This window comes from Balaenoptera acutorostrata, chromosome 4 (assembly GCF_949987535.1).
Source record: "Balaenoptera acutorostrata chromosome 4, mBalAcu1.1, whole genome shotgun sequence".
NCBI lineage: Eukaryota > Metazoa > Chordata > Mammalia > Artiodactyla > Balaenopteridae > Balaenoptera > Balaenoptera acutorostrata.
In genome coordinates, this window is record NC_080067.1 from 36,189,041 (window position 1) to 36,208,215 (window position 19,175).

General features: G+C 43.8%; 1 protein-coding gene across 1 annotated transcript in view; it reads right to left on the minus strand.

The window, feature by feature from the left end:
- Window positions 1-17,198, minus strand: part of MINDY4B (MINDY family member 4B) — a 40,635-nt gene extending 23,437 nt beyond the window's left edge. The window contains exons 1-7 of the mRNA XM_028167982.2: window positions 17,092-17,198; window positions 16,825-16,852; window positions 14,848-15,015; window positions 6,881-7,000; window positions 6,217-6,308; window positions 3,415-3,580; window positions 2,473-2,538 (exon numbers count right to left, since the gene is read on the minus strand). Of these exons, the coding sequence (XP_028023783.2) occupies window positions 2,473-2,538; window positions 3,415-3,580; window positions 6,217-6,308; window positions 6,881-7,000; window positions 14,848-15,015; window positions 16,825-16,852; window positions 17,092-17,198 (747 nt within the window). The remainder of the gene's footprint in view (window positions 1-2,472; window positions 2,539-3,414; window positions 3,581-6,216; window positions 6,309-6,880; window positions 7,001-14,847; window positions 15,016-16,824; window positions 16,853-17,091) is intronic.
- Between the last annotated feature and the right edge of the window lie 1,977 nt (window positions 17,199-19,175).

A 19,175-nucleotide genomic window follows, 5' to 3' on the forward strand; every position in this document is an offset into this window, starting at 1 on the left:
CTGGAAGTCCTTGGTGTCCTTGGTTTGGGAGGTGCGTCACTCCAGTCTCTGCCTTCATTGTCACATGGTGTTCTCCCTGCATGTGTCAGTGTCTATGACCAAATTTGTCTCTCCTTATAAAGATACCAGTCATTGGATGAAGGCCCACCCTAATCCAGCATGACCTGATCTTAACATGATTACATCTGCAAAGAAACTCTTTCCAAATAAGAACACATTCACAGGTACTGGGGGTTAGGACTTAAACATATCTCTTTTTTGGGGAGAGGGGAGATGCAATTCAACCCATAATAACAACAGGCCTACTGCCCACATGTAACCCTCAGACCTCTAGCTTGTGATCTCTGCCTGAAGACAGGGCACAGAACTGCTTCATTTTGATAGTGAATGGTGTTTGGTAAAGGTCTGGATGGGGGCTGATCACACATGCAGCCCCGGTTAGGGAGTGCCCTTCAGAGGAATATCTATGCATCAAGATGCCCCCTCACTCAGGAAATGGTGCCAACCCTTTCCCCGCGTGGCTGTGGTAATGGTCAGCTTGGGTCCGCTTGACACGACTCTTGTGCAAAGCTCATCTGCATCATGCAGTCTGATTCTGCTTCCTTTCATTACTTATTCCAGCTCAACTCTTAGTCTTTTTTTAATTTTATTTTTTAAATTAATTTTTATTAATTAAAAATTAGTTTAAAAATTCAGTATAGTTGATTTACAATGTTGTGTTAGTTTCTGCATTACAGCAAAGTGAATCAGTTATACATATACATATATCCCCTCTTTTTAAGATTCTTTTCCCATATAGGTCATTACAGAGTATTGAGTTCCCTGTGCTGTACAGTAGGTCCCCATTATCAACTCTCAGTCCTTGAGGGGGAAAACCTATGTATAGCTCTAGCTCTAATCATCTTATTCTCAACTCTGGCTACACTTAAGAAGCCCTTGCAGATGTGAAAGACTTTCTTATTGAATCAGACTCTCCCAGGTCTGAGTTGAAGAGATGGAAGACAGAGGCAAGGGTTTGCCTCTGTTTGCTGGCAGAGTCATTTCTTACATGGTTCCTCTCCATGTAGCCCCATTAAACATCTCCCTCTACCACAAAGAGTCCCTAAGCAGGCTTCTAGCTTAACATTTCATGTCAGGTATTTAAAATCTATCATATAGCTTTCATTAGTTTCCTATTGCTGCTGTAACAAATTACCATACATTTAGTAGCTTAAATAATACAGATTTATTATCTTACAGTTCTAGAGGTTAGAAGATTGAAATGGGTCTTACTGGCCTAAAATCAAGATGTTAGCAGCCCTGCGTTCTTTCTGGAGGCTCTAGGGGAGAATCTGTTTCCTTGCCCTTTCCAGCTTCTAAGCAGCCCTGCCCGCGTTCCTTGGTTCATGGCCCCCACCTTCGACCTTCGATGCCAGCAACAGTGGGTGGTACTCTTTTCACATCACATCAGTCTTCCCCTCTCTTATGCCTTCCTCATCCACATTTAAAGTCCCTTGAGATTACACTGGGCCCACCCGGATAATCCAGGATAATGTCCCTATTTTAGAGTCATCCGATTAACAAGCTTAATTCCTCTTTACCATGTAATGAAACATTCACGGGTTCTAGGGGGTAGGGTATGGACATCTTTCAGGGGACCATTCTTCTGCCTACCACATAGACCCAAGAGAGGGTGGGGGAGGAAGGTCTGGGGTAACTAGTTTAAGCAAGATCATACGGCTAGTGTATGGCTGGGAACTCAGGCCCAAGTTTTCTGTCCCTATGAGCTTTGAAAGGAATGGGGTTGTGAGTTTCATGAATCAAATTTTCCCTTTCCATACAAGCCACCTTTCTATGGCTTCATGGTTACTCTGCAAATTGTCCTCTGCTACATTGTAAGGTTCTGATTCTTTAGAAAATCAACTTACATTTCTTTATCCACAGAGGAAACTTAAAAAAGCACCTTCCGTTTTCCACCATCCCTATCCCCTACTTTGTGTCCTTCCCACACAGGAGGTGGGGAAGATTCATTGCAGGGGAGGGCATGGTGTGGAAGGTGCTGATAGAAGACGTGAAAGGGACCCGCCTTTTTCAGACTGGCAGTCATTTTTTTGAGCCAGTGTGAATGGCCATTTTGGCAATTTAGACTACCATTTTTGTGTTTTATCCCTTAGATGAGGCAAGACTGCTCTAACATTTTCTCTTCCCATAAAAGCAATCTTATTGTATATGCGCTCTATAGTATTATTCTCTGGGTTTGATTAGCCAAGGAGAAAGAGGCATTTGTGAGCGGGCCTGTGTGTGATCTGGCCTCTTTCTAGATTGTGGGGAGGGAGAGACGGGTTTCTCTTTCCCTCATTCTGCCCTCTCTTAGTCCTCAGAATGACCTGCTTTTCTTAACAAGCATCATTAGAAATACACTTTATAAAAGGAAGAAGATTCCTGTAAGATCAATTCAACATAAAGGAATTATCTCAACACTTAAACACTTACACACTGTAAATGATCATAGATGAATTTCTCAGTGGCTTCTTTCTCTAAAAGTTCAAACAGCTGGAGCTATAAATCAGAAATAGAAGATAAAAATGAAACGGAGGATGAAAGTTATATCTAGAAGATGTCAACTCACTGTTAGTACCTCAAGGGAGTTCTTTGTTTCCTTGCAAAATCACATTGCTAGAAACTGACATGTTATCTTACACAAGGCCATGTAAAACATACATGGTAGGATTGGGTGGCCACTGGCCTCACTTTTACATTCCTCAGTTTTAAACCAATATGGTATCTTGAGCAGGAAAACTGTAAACAGATTTTTTTCCCTAATGGGTAGAATTTAGCCAAGTTTAAAAGAGTGGCTATGGAAATGGAGTTTATGATAATTTCAGGCATGGGATATTCTTTAAAAAATTTTTTTTTGTTGAAGTATAGTTGATATACAATATTATATAAGTTACAGGTGTACAATATAGTGATTCACAATTTTTAAAGGTAATACTTCATTTATAGTTATTACAAAATATTGGCTATATTCCCTGTGTTGTACAATATACCTTGTAGCTTACTTTATATATAATAGTGTGCACCTCTTAATCCCCTACCCTTATGTTGCCCCTCCCCTTTCCCTCTCCCCACTGATAACTACTACTTTGTTCTCTATGTCTGTGAATCTGCTTCTTTTCTGCTGGGTACGGAATATTCTTGATCATGGTGAATTCTGGAAGGAGAAATTCACAGCAGGCACCTCTATTTTGGCTGCTTGGATTACGTACGCCCTTGACCCTTGCCCCTTTGGCAGGTACCTTTGGCCACATCAGACGCTTACATCTTGGAGGTCCACCCAGGGGCATCAGTTCCACCTCCATTTCCATGGTGAGTCTAATACTCACCCAGGCTTCCTCATCCTCTATCTGGCAGGACGGGCAGGAGTGCACTCACCCGTTCAGTGACACCGTCCCCAGAGTAGTCAGGAGTCGGGGCGATGTAAGCGTCCTCAGTGACAAGGCAGATGGTGGCTTTCCGAGCTGCTCCTGCGGCCCACAGGGCGCCCGCGAGCGCCGCAGCCAGCGCGTGGTCCTGCTCTCGCTTGCTTGTCGCGCGCAGACTTCAGCACAGGAGGAGGGTAGGGACACATTGCAACGAATGCCACCTAGCTGAGGGCCTGGGCCTCCACTTTCATGAACCCTTCTGAGTACAGGATGGGTCAGTTTGGTTCCTTCGTCAACCTACACCATGGGAACATTGTGGAGGGCCTCATCTTCTCTGCCCGCCCCAAACGGGCATCCTCACCCCAGAGCATTAATCCTTGGGGTTCTCCACTGATCCCACCCGGTGCATTACTGCCCCTGCTGAATCCCAACACTGTCTTCTCTCCTGAGCTCCAGCCGGGCTCCACCCAAACTCTCTAGCCCGATAACACAGGCCCTTCCCAAGTGCAACCCCAAACAATCCTTCCAGTTTTATCTCCCAGGTTTCCATTTTGCAAACCCTCTGCCCCAGATGGACTAGCTCCCTGGACATATTTTCTGCATTCTGCCTCCATGCTTTTTCTCATGTACTTGTCTGCCTTTAATATGCAGGTTCTGTCTGTTCTTCCTGCCTGATCACACCCTATGAATCATTTGAGGCTGACTTCCCCCTTACTAACTTGTAGTTTACAGTCATCTGGCCCTCACTGGGCCCAGAATTGTTCTAAGCACCTAACACATATTACCTCATTTAATCCTTATGACAACCTGTGAGGTGGATGCTATCAATATTATTATCCCATTTTAGAGATGAGGAAAGTAAGACAGGGAGGTTGAGTACTCTGCCCCTGGTCATTCACCTTTAAAGCAGTAGAGCAGTGATTTGAATGCAGGCAGTGTGCCTCCTGACTTAACCATTAGATTGTTCTTAACCATTAGATTCCATCAAATAATCCCAGTGGGTGAGACTTCCCCGGAAATGGGAGCCAATCTTTACATCACAGACCTTTCCTATGCTCATTTTCTAAATGTTTAACATTGACAACTGTCGTCCTGATGAAGAAACACATGATAGAGGTAAATGAATGAACTCAGCCATGATTTATAGCAGCGGTCCCCAACCTTTTTGGCACCAGGGACCGGTTTCATGGAAGACAATTTTTCCACAAATGGGTGGGGGGGTGGTTTTGAGATGATTCAAGCACGTTACATTCATTGTGCACTTTATTTCTATTATTATTACATTGTAATATATAATGAAGTAATTGTACAGCTCAGCGTAATGCTGACGGGAGGTGGAGCTCAGGCAGTAATGCCAGCGATGGGGAGTGGCTGTAAATAGAGATGAAGCTTCCCTTGCTTGCCCGCCACTCGCCTCCTGCTGTGCGACCTGGTTCCTAACAGGCCATGGACCGCCGCTACCAGTCTGTGGCCTGGTGGTTGGGGACTCCAGATTTATAGAATCCATCTAGCTCTATGGTGATACCGAAATGAGTAGCAGAAGCCTCACACTCCAAAACCCTTGTCCAAGGTAGAATGAGAGTAAAACAAAGTGCTGTGAGACTACGGAGGAAGGAGGGAGAACTTGTGATCGGGAAGGTTCAGGAAGGCTTCACGGAGCAGGTCGATAATAGCAATTACGCATTGCCATTTATGTAATACCTGCCACATGCCAGGTACTGTGCTAAATGCTTTCTATTCACGTAGCAAATGTTGTATGTGTTCCATCTAGATTCCTTGGGATCCCTTTTACTCAGTTGGTGGACATGTCCCCCCCCTTGCTTTGGGTACTGCTGCTAGTGGCTCCTACTTTTCAACTTTCTCTGAAGAATTGGAGCCACCTTCCCTGGAAGTGACTGGGACTTGTGCCACCTTCCCATAGGAGGGTCCATAGCGGATGCCTGATGAGGGTGGGAGGTGAAAAGGCCCCGCCCCCTTATCTGAAGATGGAGCAGTTGTCCCCCAGAGCTCCCATGGATCGGGCAGAGGCTAGACATCCCCGGAAGCCACATGCCTCCCCTGCTTCTCCTCCTTCCCTAGCCTGCTACCCTGCTCTCTTAGGGGTTTCTCCTGAGGGCATTCATTCCCTTAATAAATCACCTGCATGAAGAATTCCCATCTCTGGCTCTGCTTCTAAGGAAGCTGGCAATTCACGTTCTTAGAATAGATTAGACATTCAGTTCCTGTTTTGGGTGATAAGTTACCCTGCCTGAGGGAAGGTAGATGCCTTTTAATTATTTCTGTTTCCTCTAATATCAGCCATAGAGTCTTACACATGATAGGGGTTTATTAGCATCTAAGAACAAAATAATTTGAACTGATTTTTTAAATAGGCAACTACCAAACACTGTACTTTGTCAGCGTGATTAAATAGGAGGATGAATCCTTCATTTATTAGGTTTGTCATCACCCCTTTTGTTCTCTCTCTGGAACTGTTAGGTTGGGACTTCCTATCAAATGTTGTCAAGTAAGCCTATCTGGAGACCTGGTGCTTCATTTTCTCTGTCAGGGTGCTCTGCAGTGGAGCATAAAAGCTGTCAGTGTTACCCCTGCAACTGAACATTGAAAGGGACTCTGGAAGAGCTCTGCCTAGTCATGAAATTCAGTCTCTCTGGGAGAGCCAGAGCCATTTCTGTCTTACGAGGCAAGTCCTCTTATGAGGCAAGTCCCCTTCCTGAGGCAACCTGGGGGATTTTCCCTGGTGGTTATTTAACCTATAAAGGTTCTCGGGAAATGGGTAATTCTTTTCAAATACTTCTCATAGGCCTCTTACCTGAGAAAGTTACAGTCTTTTCCCTTCCTTGTAAACAACAAATATTTAATGATGGATCCTTGTACAGCCATCTGAATGCTTCGGGCACCTCCCTGAGAAGCGGAGGGTGAATAGTGAGGAGCAGGGCTTTACAATGGTGGTGGAAGTGCCACGGCTGGGCTAGAATCTGCGATGACTAGCTTCTCTGTGGAGCTCCATAGACTGGCACCCTGGGATGCCTGGCCCCTCCGCCCCACCTTCACTGGGCTCGTGCCTCATGTCCAACTGTTAGATCTGCAGGAGGTGAGGAACTAGTCGGCTAGCTCTTGAAATTCTGCCTGGCTAGGGATCCATGATTTGATTATTGAGGTTTTAAACAAGCCAGAAAGAAACTCCTAGATCTCTTCCTGCCTCTAAATTCTTAGGAATGCTTAGGACCTGGAGAAAAGAGTCAGGAAAATGAAAATTTGGAAGAGGGTGGGGAGGAGTTTGAGACTTTGTGACATCCTAGATAGCGTGTCATAATTTTCAATAGCCTGTTATCATTTAAGGTTAAATTTTAAATTGTCGATACGTTTCTACAATATGATGATAATGAAAACACGCCTCGTATGGAGGAGGATGGAAGGAAACACAGACAGGGAGCATGGGATTAGGACTTTAAAAAATTATCATCTGCTATTACCTTTCCCATTTCCAAAGCGAAAGCCAGGTCAGAAAAAGGATCATGAAACCGGAAGTAAGCCTTTGTCCAGTCAGAGCTGAAGACCTGGACTGTATTTCCAAAGAGGCTCTGGCGCAGTTTCTGAAAAGAGGGGAAATAAATGGTTCCAACAAAGAGAATTCTTCCTAGACACAAGCCCTCAGCAAACAGACTTAAGCAAGGTGGTGAAATCGTGGAGGAGGGCCGGTCCCCTTCCTAGAGTCAGGTTCACACATTACTCTATTCCCTGATTGTAATTGTGCAGCTCTGTGCAAAAGGTTTGCATAGGGTTCACTTAGGACATTTTATCCTGAAGGCTGAGAGTGTCAACTCCGCACCTTGTTTTCCCCATCCGAGTTCTGTCCCTGTGTCTGTCTCACCTTCCATTGCCAGCCATCTTCCCTGTACCCCCTTAAGATCCGTGACGGGCGACTGCTCTCTCCTTATGCCTCTCATTCCTCTAACCATGACTCTGTAACTCCTATCTCTCCCACGTTTGGGTCTTTCTCTCTTGCTCCAGAAAAAAGGAATAGGCAGGACTCTGATTCCAGTCTGAGTTCAATAGTGGTGTAAATTGGTATTAAACAAGCAGCCTCTGTCTTTTGGCCCTAGAATCTTTAAGTTTTTTTCTGGATACTCTGCAGCATGTTAAGGTTAGAGAGGGTCTTTTAGAAAATCCCAGAAAATTGGGTACAAGCCTTTGTAAACCAAACCCATGACAAAAAGGGAATCCCTTTATAATCAGAGGCATATTAATCATTCGGCTTGTGCTAGGTCCTGTGTGGGGTATGGATAGGGAGAGAGAACTTCCGACTGAAGTACTCAGGAAGGCTTCGTGGAAGAGGTGGCATTTAAACTAGGCTGGCAGATGGCATCTAGCATTTATTGAGTATTTTCTACACACCAGGCACTGGGCTAAGTGCTTTGCATTCATTATGTTAATTTAATTCCTTGAGAAAGGTACTGTTATCATCTTCCTTTTACAGGAAAGTATTTGCCTAAGGTCACCCAGCAAGTCAGGCAGAGCTGGTATTCGTACCCATTCTAACACCACAGATCTTCCTCCCCAACTTTAATCCTGCATGTGCCATCCTTATAACTGCTGTCATTTTTGTATGCCAGTGATTATTGAATTAATATTTCTCATTAGCTTGGGCCATTCTTTTATAACTTAGAAAACATTTATTTAAAGCATTTCTTTCTTTCTTTCTTTCTTTCTTTCTTTCTTTCTTTCTTTCTTTCTTTCCTTCCTTCCTTCCTTCCTTCCTCCCTTCCTTCCTTCCTTCCTTCTTTCTTCCTTCCTTCCTTCCTTCCTTCCTTTCTTTCTTTCTTTTTTTCTTTCTTTCTTTCTTTCTTTCTTTCTTTCTTTCTTTCTTTCTTTGTAGGGGGGTTGGCAGTTTCTCTTTTATTTCAAATCAGTTCACCGTCATTAAGAGCTTACAAAGGGTCAGATATATGCATTATCTCATTTAATCCCCATTTCACAAGGAAACATTTATTTAAATAAATAAAGTGTTTATTTAAAAGGACACTTTATACCACATCCTTAAATGAGAATCAAAATCACTTGCCATAATAAAAAAAAATAGAAATAAAACGATGTTATTGGATTATGCTAGAAACCGTTGCCTGTGAAAGCTCTGACTGAGCCCTGCACTCTTTGTAATTAAAAAGGGAGATAAGAGGCGTTAAAGAGGTGAGAATGTGTGCTGCCCTTTACCCGGTCTTCTCCCTGGCCTGCCAGAGTGGAGAAGGGGCTGACTTTCCCACGAGGTAACTCAGTGCTATTCAGTGTCACTAACTGCCATATCCCCAAAGCACCCCATGCTCCAGCACAGGCACATGTCCCACACGCTGTAACAGACCACACAGTGGTCTGTCACCTGTAAAGGCGGGGAGGCTGAGTAGAGAGAGAGATCTGCAAATGCACACGCATGGTACCAGGGTATCCAGCAACAGTGAGTAGTTCACTGGGTCTAGAACACTGTGTGTTCTGGGGCCACAGGGCAGGAAGTCAGTGGAAGCTCAGAATGGAAAGTGCCTTGGGTCTGACCCTGGAGGGCTTTGAATATCACACTCAGGCATTTGGAGCCAGTTGAAGAGACTGGACAAAAGGAACATGAAGCCCAACTGGTCCAGAGCCAGGGTACCTCTTCCCAGCTGTGCATAGCACGGGCTCTAATGGTTTCCAAGAAGGACAGATGGAGGAGAAGCATGCATCTGGAACAGTCTTCCCCATCTCAACCCAGGGTCTGGTTCTGTGGCTGGAGTTTATTTCCTGGCCACCTCTGCACCCACCCTCAAAAGGAAAGATTGCCTCTACAGAGAAATAGAGACAGGTGCATTTCAGAATAAGCAAGAGCCTAGAATTGCACCTGAAGGAAAATTATCTGTCCGGTGTCCATCAAGGAGAGGGGGCAGAAAGCACAAAGGCTGCTCTTGGGAGACGCAGACTCGGTGTGCACCTTAACCAAAGAGGGCCACCACCCCAGGACATCCCCAGCAGAGCACTGAATATGGACAGAAAGTGTCTCCCTGACATCAAGACTGCACAGAAGAAAACGGCTCACTCCTGGCTCCAGGGTTGAGAAGCCCCAGCTCTGCTCCTCGCTGACCACATGAACGGGCACAGATTGTCAAACCTCTCTAAGACTTTCTTTGCTTATCCTGAAATGGGGATAAGCCCTGCTCTGTCCCCATCACTGAAGTTGAAAGCTATCCCTGCAAGAGGAGAAGTATGGAAAGGACTGTGGGAACCGTAAGTGCTGTTATTACCTTTGTGAAAACACAGCCTGTCTACACTGGAACGTCTTATGCTGCATGGAAGAAAGTCCCAGAACCAGATGGAAAAAGACCAGAGACTGGCAGGAATAAGGGAGGAGAAGCCATGGATAATGTGACAGACTAAGACAATTGTGGCTAAGAAAGCTTAGAATTCAAATTCAATTAAAAAAATTCAGTAAGCCAAATCAAACTCCCGTTTCTGTTGCCAGCTGCCCCCTCCAACGTAGGGAGTGCCCTTGTCCAGATTCACCTCGGGAAGGCCTAGAACAGGGGGGCTGCAGGCTTCTCAGGGAGCCCCCAGTGTCCAGGGTGGCGACAAAGATGACTCACCTTACTTATGTAACACTGACTTTCTTTTTTTTCTTTTCTTTTTTTTAAAATTTTTATTGGAGTATAGTTGATTTAGAATGTTGTGTTAGTTTCTGCTGTACAGCAAAAGTGAATCCGTTATACATATACATATACCCACTCTTTTTAAGATTCTTTTCCAATATAAGTCATTACAGAGTACTGAGTAGAGTTCCCTGCGCTGTTCAGTAGGTCCTTATTAGTTATCTATTTTATATATAGTAGTGTGTATATGTCAATCCCAATCTCCCAATTTATCCCTCCTCCCAACACTGACTTTCATATCGATATAATTTATAACAAGATTAACCTGACACATAGTCAGTGATACATGTATGTTGTTGTGCTGCCTGGTAACTAGACACAGATGGTAAATGGTCCTAATAAATGACTCTAATGATTGTTATTATTTAACACAATCAAGCACGGTTTTTCTCTATTCACTTTGTTAGTTTTCCAGGAATACCTCTCTTCCCTGATTGCTGTGATGACGATAATGATGGTGATCATTCTCTCTCTGTCTCTCTCTGTCACACACACACACACACACACACACACACACACACACACACACACACACAGGTCCTGGATCATTCTTCCCAACAGATTTCATTTCCTTACCCTGACTGCCTGGTCCACTGTCCCTGGTCTTAGAGGGACCTCTTGTGACCACCTGTGCCCATCCAGACCTCTCCCACATGCTCCCTGCCCACAACTTGAAGCAGAATAATTCTCTTTGAAGCTCCTTCCCTCAATCTTTTCCTGCTTTAGAAATTACTGGATCATCATGGAATCAGAGAGTTTAGAATTATTGTGTCCTAAGAAGACATTTCCAAACTAGCCCATCAAATAGAGTGGTAGTCTCTTGACCTGGCTGGGTTCACCATCAATTTCTCAGCATCTGGTGCAGTACCTGGTACAGAGTAGGCTCGCAAGAAGTAGTTGTTGAATTTTTAAAAATCTGATTCGGCTCTCTTGTTTTACAGTTAAAGGACTTGGGGCCCAGAGCAGTGAAGTGGTATGCCCAAGGTCACATGTATAGTAAATGCTAGTGCCAGGAATCAAATGCAAGCCTTTCAACTGGTACCAGTCAGGGTTCCAGCAGGAAACAGATGAAACTCAAGTCAGGATAATTAACTTGAGGAAACTTTAATTCAGGGACCATTTACAAAGATGTGGGCTGCATGTGGGGCAACAACAGTGGCTAATTCAGGGTCCCAGGGTTAGCAAGAGTGAGAAGTTTTTACGTCCCCGACACCTGGAGGGGTGGAAGGGAGAAGAGAGTCCTGGGAGAGGACTGCCTTCTGAGGAGAGGGATTCAGCCAGCTTTGCACACCTGACTTCATTCCCTTCCATCCCTCCAGGCTCCCTCCAGGGCTCTCATTGGTCAAACTCAACAGGAAGTCAGAGGAGGGAGCCCTACTGATGGAGTGAGTACAGCTCAGTCTCCAGCGCAGAAAGCAGGGCGGACAGGGGTAGAGTATGCTTCTGAAGGGGCACACAAGTGACACCCACTGCCCTGTACAGAGATGCCTCTCTTGGGGATCTCCCAGAGGCAATGAATGAATGAATGAATGAATGAAACATTTACTGAGGACCATCTATCAGCCAGTCCTATGTTGGGGTTACCAGGCTGTGCTTCCTGCTCCCCTAAAGCCAGCCCATTGCCTGTTACCCTCGATTAGAGCTTCATTCTTCTGGTTCTCCCCCAGAATATTTCGATCTCCCAGTATTACAGTTTTAATATGATCCTGCTGGGTGATATTGCAAATACACTAGGGGTTTGTTTATTGGCTGCTGATAAAAGAGGCTATAGGAATGTGTTCCAGGCTAGGTCCTGCAGAAGGGCCTGACTGTGGAGGAGGATGAGAAACTCCTGCTGGTGGGAAGCACAGGGGGGGGAGAGGGGTGTTGCTGTGGAAGAGCCCAGAGGAGGACCCTCACCTTCTCCGATGATCCCACCTGGGCCAGCAGCCTTGCCCGCCATTCATGACACCACACACACTATAAGACGTGAGGCTGGGGGAAGGAAGAACCCTGTGGTATTGGAAATAGGGCAACAAAAGGCGAGAAACAGGAGAGCTGGGGAAAGCAAAGGGGCATTGGCTGCTTTGCCCACTCCCTACTTTCTCAGCAGATTCCCAGCAAAAAGTGTGTGACAATGTCATGAAATGCTATGAATCGCAATTCCAAATGGAGGGGGGAAATGAGAACAGCAGAATGACAACGAAAAGCACTCTCATGTGAGTGCTAGGATCCAATCGCTCTAATAATTTGCCAGGCGGCTGCACGGCCAAAATGTCAATTAGAATTGGTCAAGCTTCCAAACTGCCTCCCTGGACACGAGTATTCAGAATCCCAAGGCTCATCATCTTGAAATCCCAGGGTGTGTTTAATTAATGCTACTGTTATTTAAAGGACACATTATCATCTGGTCCTCATAATGGGAATATGTCCAAATTTGTTTTTTTTTTTTTTTTGAAGAAAAATCAATTCTCTTTGCTTCTGGGACTTCCTGAACACTCCATCAGGTCTGATTCTTTCGTCTCCCAGCCTTTTCCAAAGGGAGAGAATTACCTTGGAAAAGCCACTGAGGAGGTCTCCAATTGCATCACGTCTGTGTTTGCAGACAAGTGGGAGAATTCAGACCCAGACTCTCCTGCCTCCACAATATAGAGAGGAACTAGAAGACTTTGGAAACACCTGTGAATGCCTTTTTTTCCTGTTTTTAAAATGCATGACGGTGTTTTTAGAAATAGATTGTCCATTCACATGGTTCAAAATCCGGAGGGTACAAAAAGCTATGCTGAGAAGACCCCCCCGACCCAGGGCTCTTGCGCCTCTCCCTCCCCCTACTGTTACATCTTAGGGAGTCTTCTGGAATTTCTGTGCGCATATACAGGCAAATACGGTATCAGTGTAGAATCACAGTTTTCTCTATTTTCCATACAAAAGGTAGCCTATTTCCTGATATGTGTAGATTTTAAAATGACATTCTCCATAGAAACTCATTAGTAGCCAATAATACTTTTTTATTCAAGTGTTCATTAAAAACCTTTTACAGTAAAATATGGATACACTCGGCCCTCTGTATCTGCAGATATGGGGGGGGTGTTGCCGATGGTATTAGGCCATTTTATATAAGGGACTTGAGCATCGGAGGATTTTGGTTTCCTCTGGGGGCTCCTGAAACCAATCTCCCGAGGATATTGAGGGGCGCTGTAGTTGCTCTAACTACTGTTTCTACAGCACACCTACAGTGTAGGCGGAATAACCACTGAGGCTGGAGATGCTAATAGGATTACACATTACCTGTCTTCATTACTCAAAAGGAGAGTGATGAAGACACAAGTTAAGGCACCGTCCAGGGACTTTGGGGCCAGTGAGCAAAGTGCAGCATCTCAAGAGAGCCCTGCCGGCCTGTCTTCCTGTGACATCCGGCATTGGAGCACAAGAGGGAAGGTGGCTTGAGGCAGAAAGATCTGTGAAGATAAGAAAGAGCACGTGGGCCTCCCTGCACGTTTGTGCCGCAGCTACGGCAGTGGAGAGGGTTGCTCTGTGAAGCCTGTAAGGATGTGCATGATGAAAAAGAACACGGGGGCTGGAGTCCTTGTGTATGATGTTCCGTCTGGGGAGCCTCAGGAACAGCTACACGGAGGGTTGGAAATATGCAGTCAGAGCCAGCCTGGCCTCTGGGCTCGAAAAGCAGGTGGAGACCGTGAGGTTTCCCCAGAGGGGGTCTGGTCCCCACTCCTGCCTCTCATCAGGGACCCTGCCTGCAGGGCACAGACTACAGAGCTTTATGTCCATGGCAGGTCTGAACGTAGGGCCTTGTTGGTCTTTGCCCAGATGACCAGGCTGGTCCCGGGTGGGTTCTGCAAGCATGCCCAGGTGCAGGGCAGCGTGTCCTCAGGCAGGAAGTGCTTCTTCCGACTTTTGTCCTTAGGGCCCCAAGGAGAGGTCTCTGCCTAAGTATCTAGAATGTGGTCTGGAGGTTGAGGAAATGGGGTGAATGTGGGAAAACTGTCCCTAGAAGCCCTGATTTTCACTATGATTGAAAGGGCCATATTACAGGACAATCCTATTGGAGGGATCTCTCACCCTCGCTGGTGCTTTTTCCTTGCCTCGACCCCTGGCTTCACTTCCCCAGTTCCCGATCATGCCTCTTTGACCATGACAGCTGGTCCTTTGGCCATTCGCCAAGGCATTGCCCCCAGCCCATGCAATGAGGTGCATCTGGGTCTCTGCCTCAGCCCCTCTCCCCAACACTGGTCAAGTTTTGAATGGAACAAATAGTCCCTGGGAACAGTAGCTTCCAGGTCATCGGGTTCTTTTCAAATCTGCTTATTAGTTGGCAGCCCCAGGGAACGTTTCTTTCTTGAGGTCATCTCTTTGCCCCAGGACTGGGCCTGGAAACGTGCCCCCATCTCTCTCCCTCCTGCCCACACAGGACAGGGGTCCTGTCTCCCACATCTACCTCGTCTTCCACCTTTGCAGTCCTCCCCATCTGCCCTGTCCTACCTTATATGGTAAATTATTTGAATTTAACTCCCTCATGGCTTCACACTTGACTGTCACACTGAGGGAGTAAATAAAGAGAGGCTGAAAGTTTGGGAGGAAAAGCCTGTAACATCACCGGTGTCCTTGAAAAATACCATAAATAAGTCATTTTAATTATATTCGCCTTTTACCAGTAACCACCGTCTGTAGTCTTATCTTCCATAATACTCTCACATGACAGCAGATAAGATTCCCCAGCCTTGTTGTTTGGGGAAGATTACGTTTCATTTCATGTTTAATTGACAAGCTATACTTACCGTGGCCACTGCTAGGGAGATAGGAAAGCCACCCGATTTTGAAGAGATGGTAGAGGGTTTGGGAATAGAACAAAGGCTACTTGATGGCCACTGTCCATGTCCTTTTGGCTGAGGTATTCCCGTTCCATCTTCAGTTTCACCGGCAGATATATGGTTGCCTTCGCAATTCTGTGTAAAATGCCACCACCAAAAAACAAAGCAAACAGAGCTGGTGATGACCTTTTTTCCTCTCTTTTCTCTCTTTCTCTCTGAAATATCAGTGTTCAGAAAATGTTGTCTCCCTTTTAAAGATGTCTGAAAATTTTCATAAATAGCAATAAAAGAGGCAGAAAAATCCCAGTGTCTGTGTCAAAAGGGTTTCTCCTAAGTTTTATGTGACTCGGAGAGGTTAAGTGTAACTATGGAAACATAATTAACGCTATCAAGACCTTGATTTGAAATTATGTTTATAGAAGAATGTAAATGTCACTGTCTCTTGTTTTGAGAAGGCAACATTTTATAAACAATGAGTGAATCTTCCAGTCTATATGAAGTATTTGTCATTATGTTGTTAACTGACCAATAAACAAAGTCAGGTTACCTCCTTTTAATTCTCTCAGATTCCTGTTGCTTAGCAAGTGAATATAATAATTTTCTTCCTTAAAAAAATCCACCCCCTACCTTTAAGAAAAAAATCTATTTTTACTTTTCTTAACTGATTCTTACGGCATTTAAATATAAGTTAGCATTGATTCTTCTTCCAATTTACTTCTATCCTAATTTCATGAAACAAATTTGCCTAGTTGGTAGCTGAAACATGAAGGAAACTGCCTTCCTAGTTTTTCTGGATTCCTAGAGGCGAAGATGCTTTCTTATCTCAGAAACACAGCATTCAAGTCACAGACTACTGGTGGGATAAGATGCATTTCGTAAATCACATGGAAAATCTTTACATTTTTGGCAGGGGGTTTCCCCCACCTCGTGTAAAGCATAACTTGACATTTATTTTTTTTTTTCCTTGCAAAGATTGTTTTATCTTTTGACTATTCTATTCCCCCAAATGATAGCTAGCTCCATTTAATACTTTCAGGACTAAAATAGAAGTATTATCTCCCCAATTCTAATAGACTGGGTAAGAGAGTTTCAGCACAAATAACAAGGCTTTTGATCACAGGTTACTTGGAGCAAGGTGCTTTAGTGTTAATAGTTAAAATATTAATAATTCAGTTGTTTGATTGTATCATATATTAGTGCCAAGAAAATCACCTTAATATTTTATGCTGTGTTTGTTCAGTGATTGAATTAATAACTGAAACACAAAGTCCATTACCTTCTAACCTTTTCAGGTGACGTGAGAGAAAAACATCTTTCATCTTATACTGTATAACAGATTTTAAAATACATTTTAACACCTGAATTCAGTCATCTTTTCCTTATTTGAAGATGGTAAGGAAAACAATTTTTCAGAAGCTGAATCAAGACAGTAACTATTTTCAGAACGACTTTTCTTCAGGATCACTGAAGCACTTGGGTGTCAGAATCTAGTGTTATTTCACAAGTGTAGGAACTCTAGATTCTCATATATTTTTTTCTAAAATAATAACCACATGTGCTTCTAATGATGAAGAGGAGCTCAGGTGGGTGCTCTGTGGTGACCTAGATGGGTGGGATGGGGTGGAGGGCGGGAGGGAGGTCCAAGAGGGAGGGGACATATGTATACATATAGCTGATTCACTTCATTGTACAGCAGAAACTAACACAACATTGTAAAGCAACTATACCCCAATTAAAAAGAAAAAGTAGGAAGAGATTTTTATGAAAAAAGAAAGCGCAAGAAAAGATCTTCAACGAGGTTTCTAGTTTTGTGTTTTCACACATTAAATGCTGGGTGCCTGAGTGACATTATGCGCACAGAATAAATGCAGATTATGCTGTTAATGTGATTGTTTTGAAGAAGCAGCTAGAGGAAAACACACTAGCTTTGAGGAAAATAATTACCTGAGAAGTTGTATTATTGGTTCCCAACCTATAAATGAAAGAGAGAAAACATCAAGAAAATTACTCACTATGTTCAACCCTTATACCCTCAAACCTCTTCAACTTCAACCTTGCTAGGGATGGCTCTTTCTGCAAACAGTTATACCTGAAGCATTTAAAATGTAAATCTGTAATGGACACTTCTCACGTGGCAAGCGTAAAAGCTGATTACTTAAACACCTAAAATCCCTCTGGTTCTAGAGAAGTGAGAAAATGAGAACATCTTACCGGTGATAACTAAAGATTTCCCTCCACTTGTCCAGAAATGAAATCTTCCTAGTTATCTCCTCTAAATCCAGCTCTTGGGAGCTCTGTTCCCGGTCCGAGGACTCCATAGCTGTTTAGATAATGTAAGGAATTAGAAGAAGGATGTTGTTCAGGTGGGAGAGAGAGGGCTGGCAGTGAAGTGAGATGGCTGGCATAGATACCCAGGTGAAGTGTGTGCAACCCCTACTTTTTGACCAGCAAGGAGATCACGCCACCCAGTTGCAGCTTTGGGCGTTTTGTAAGCCCCTGCTATCAGATCATGATTAAATTTTCATTAGAGGTAGAATACTTTTGTGTTTTTCTTCACTGTATGGGCGCCATGAATGTTTAATCCAAGACACAGATTTATAAACAAAGGGACTGCAATTACTTACCTGTATCAAAGCAACTGGGATAATTTAATCGATGAGAGATACCGTGCTGGGGGAATGTGATAGCACCGTATTCTGTGGTGCCTCCTTGGAAATACGTAGTCAAAGAGGATAAAAGCCATCATGCTGATACTGAAAAATGATAGCAACTACTATTGGGTAATACGTAGGCTGAGGAAGAATCTGGCCAAAGGATATTTGATATAGATTTTAGTCCACAGAAATATTACACAATTTGAAGAGGGACTGGTTTGATTTGTTTTGGGGAGAAATTTAAAGGTATGTCTCTTCCTATTGGTTGAATGAATTGTAGCTGTAATAACTGGTATAAAAAAGAATATTGATGGTTGTGTTGGTTAATTTTATGGGTCAACTTGCTAGGCTATGGTACCGAGTTTTTGGTCAAATACCAGTCCAGATGTTGCTGTAAAGATATTTTTTAGATATGATTAACATTTAAATGGTAGAATTATGATTTCTCTGGGTGTATGCCCAGTAGTGGGATTGCTGGGTCATATGGTAGTTCTATTTTTAGTTTTTTAAGGACCCTCCATACTGTTCTCTATAGTGGCTGTATCAATTTACATTCCCACCAGCAGTGCAAGAGGGTTCCCTTTTCTCCACACTCTCTCCAGCATTTATTGTTTGTAGATTTTTTTTTTCTCTAAACATCTTTATTGAAGTATAATTGCCTTACAATAGTGTGTCAGCTTCTGCCCCATAACAAAGTGAATCAGTTATACATATACAATATGTTCCCATTTCTCTTCCCTCTTGCATCTCCCTCCCCCCCACCCTCCCCATCCCACCCCTCTAGGTGGTCACAAAGCACCGAGCTGATCTCCCTGTGCTGTGCGGCTGCTTCCCACTAGTTATCTATTTCACATTTGGTAGTGTATATATGTCCATGACACTCTCTTACCCTGTCACATCTCACCCCACCCCCTCCCCATATCCTCAAGTCCATTCTCTAGTAGGTCTGTGTCTTTATTCCCGTCTTGCCACTAGGTTCTTCATGGCCTTTTTTTTTTTTTTTCCCTTAGATTCCGTATATATGTGTTAGCATACTGTATTTGTTTTTCTCTTTCTGACTTACTTCACTCTGTATGACAGACTCTAACTCCATCCACCTCATTACAAATACCTCCATTTCATTTCTTTTTATGGCTGAGTAATATTCCATTGTATATATGTGCCACATCTTCTTCATCCATTCATCTGTCGATGGACATTTAGGTTGCTTCCATGTCCTGGCTATTGTAAATAGAGCTGCAATGAACATTTTGGTACATGACTCTTTTTGACCTATGGTTTTCTCAGGGTATATGCCCAGTAGTGGGATTGCTGGGTCATATGGTAGTTCTATTTGTAGTTTTTTAAGGAACCTCCATACTGTTATCCATAGTGGCTGTATCAATTTACATTCCCACCAACAGTGCAAGAGTGTTCCCTTTCCTCCACACCCTCTCCAGCATTTATTGTTTCTAGATTTTTTGATGATGGCCATTCTGACCGGTGTGACAGATGAATGGATAAAGAATATACAATGCAATATTACTCAGCCATTAAAAAGAATGAAATTGGGTCATTTGTAGAGATGTGGATGGATCTAGAGACTGTCTTACAGAGTGAAGTAAGTCAGAAAGAGAAAAACAAATATCGTATATTAACGCA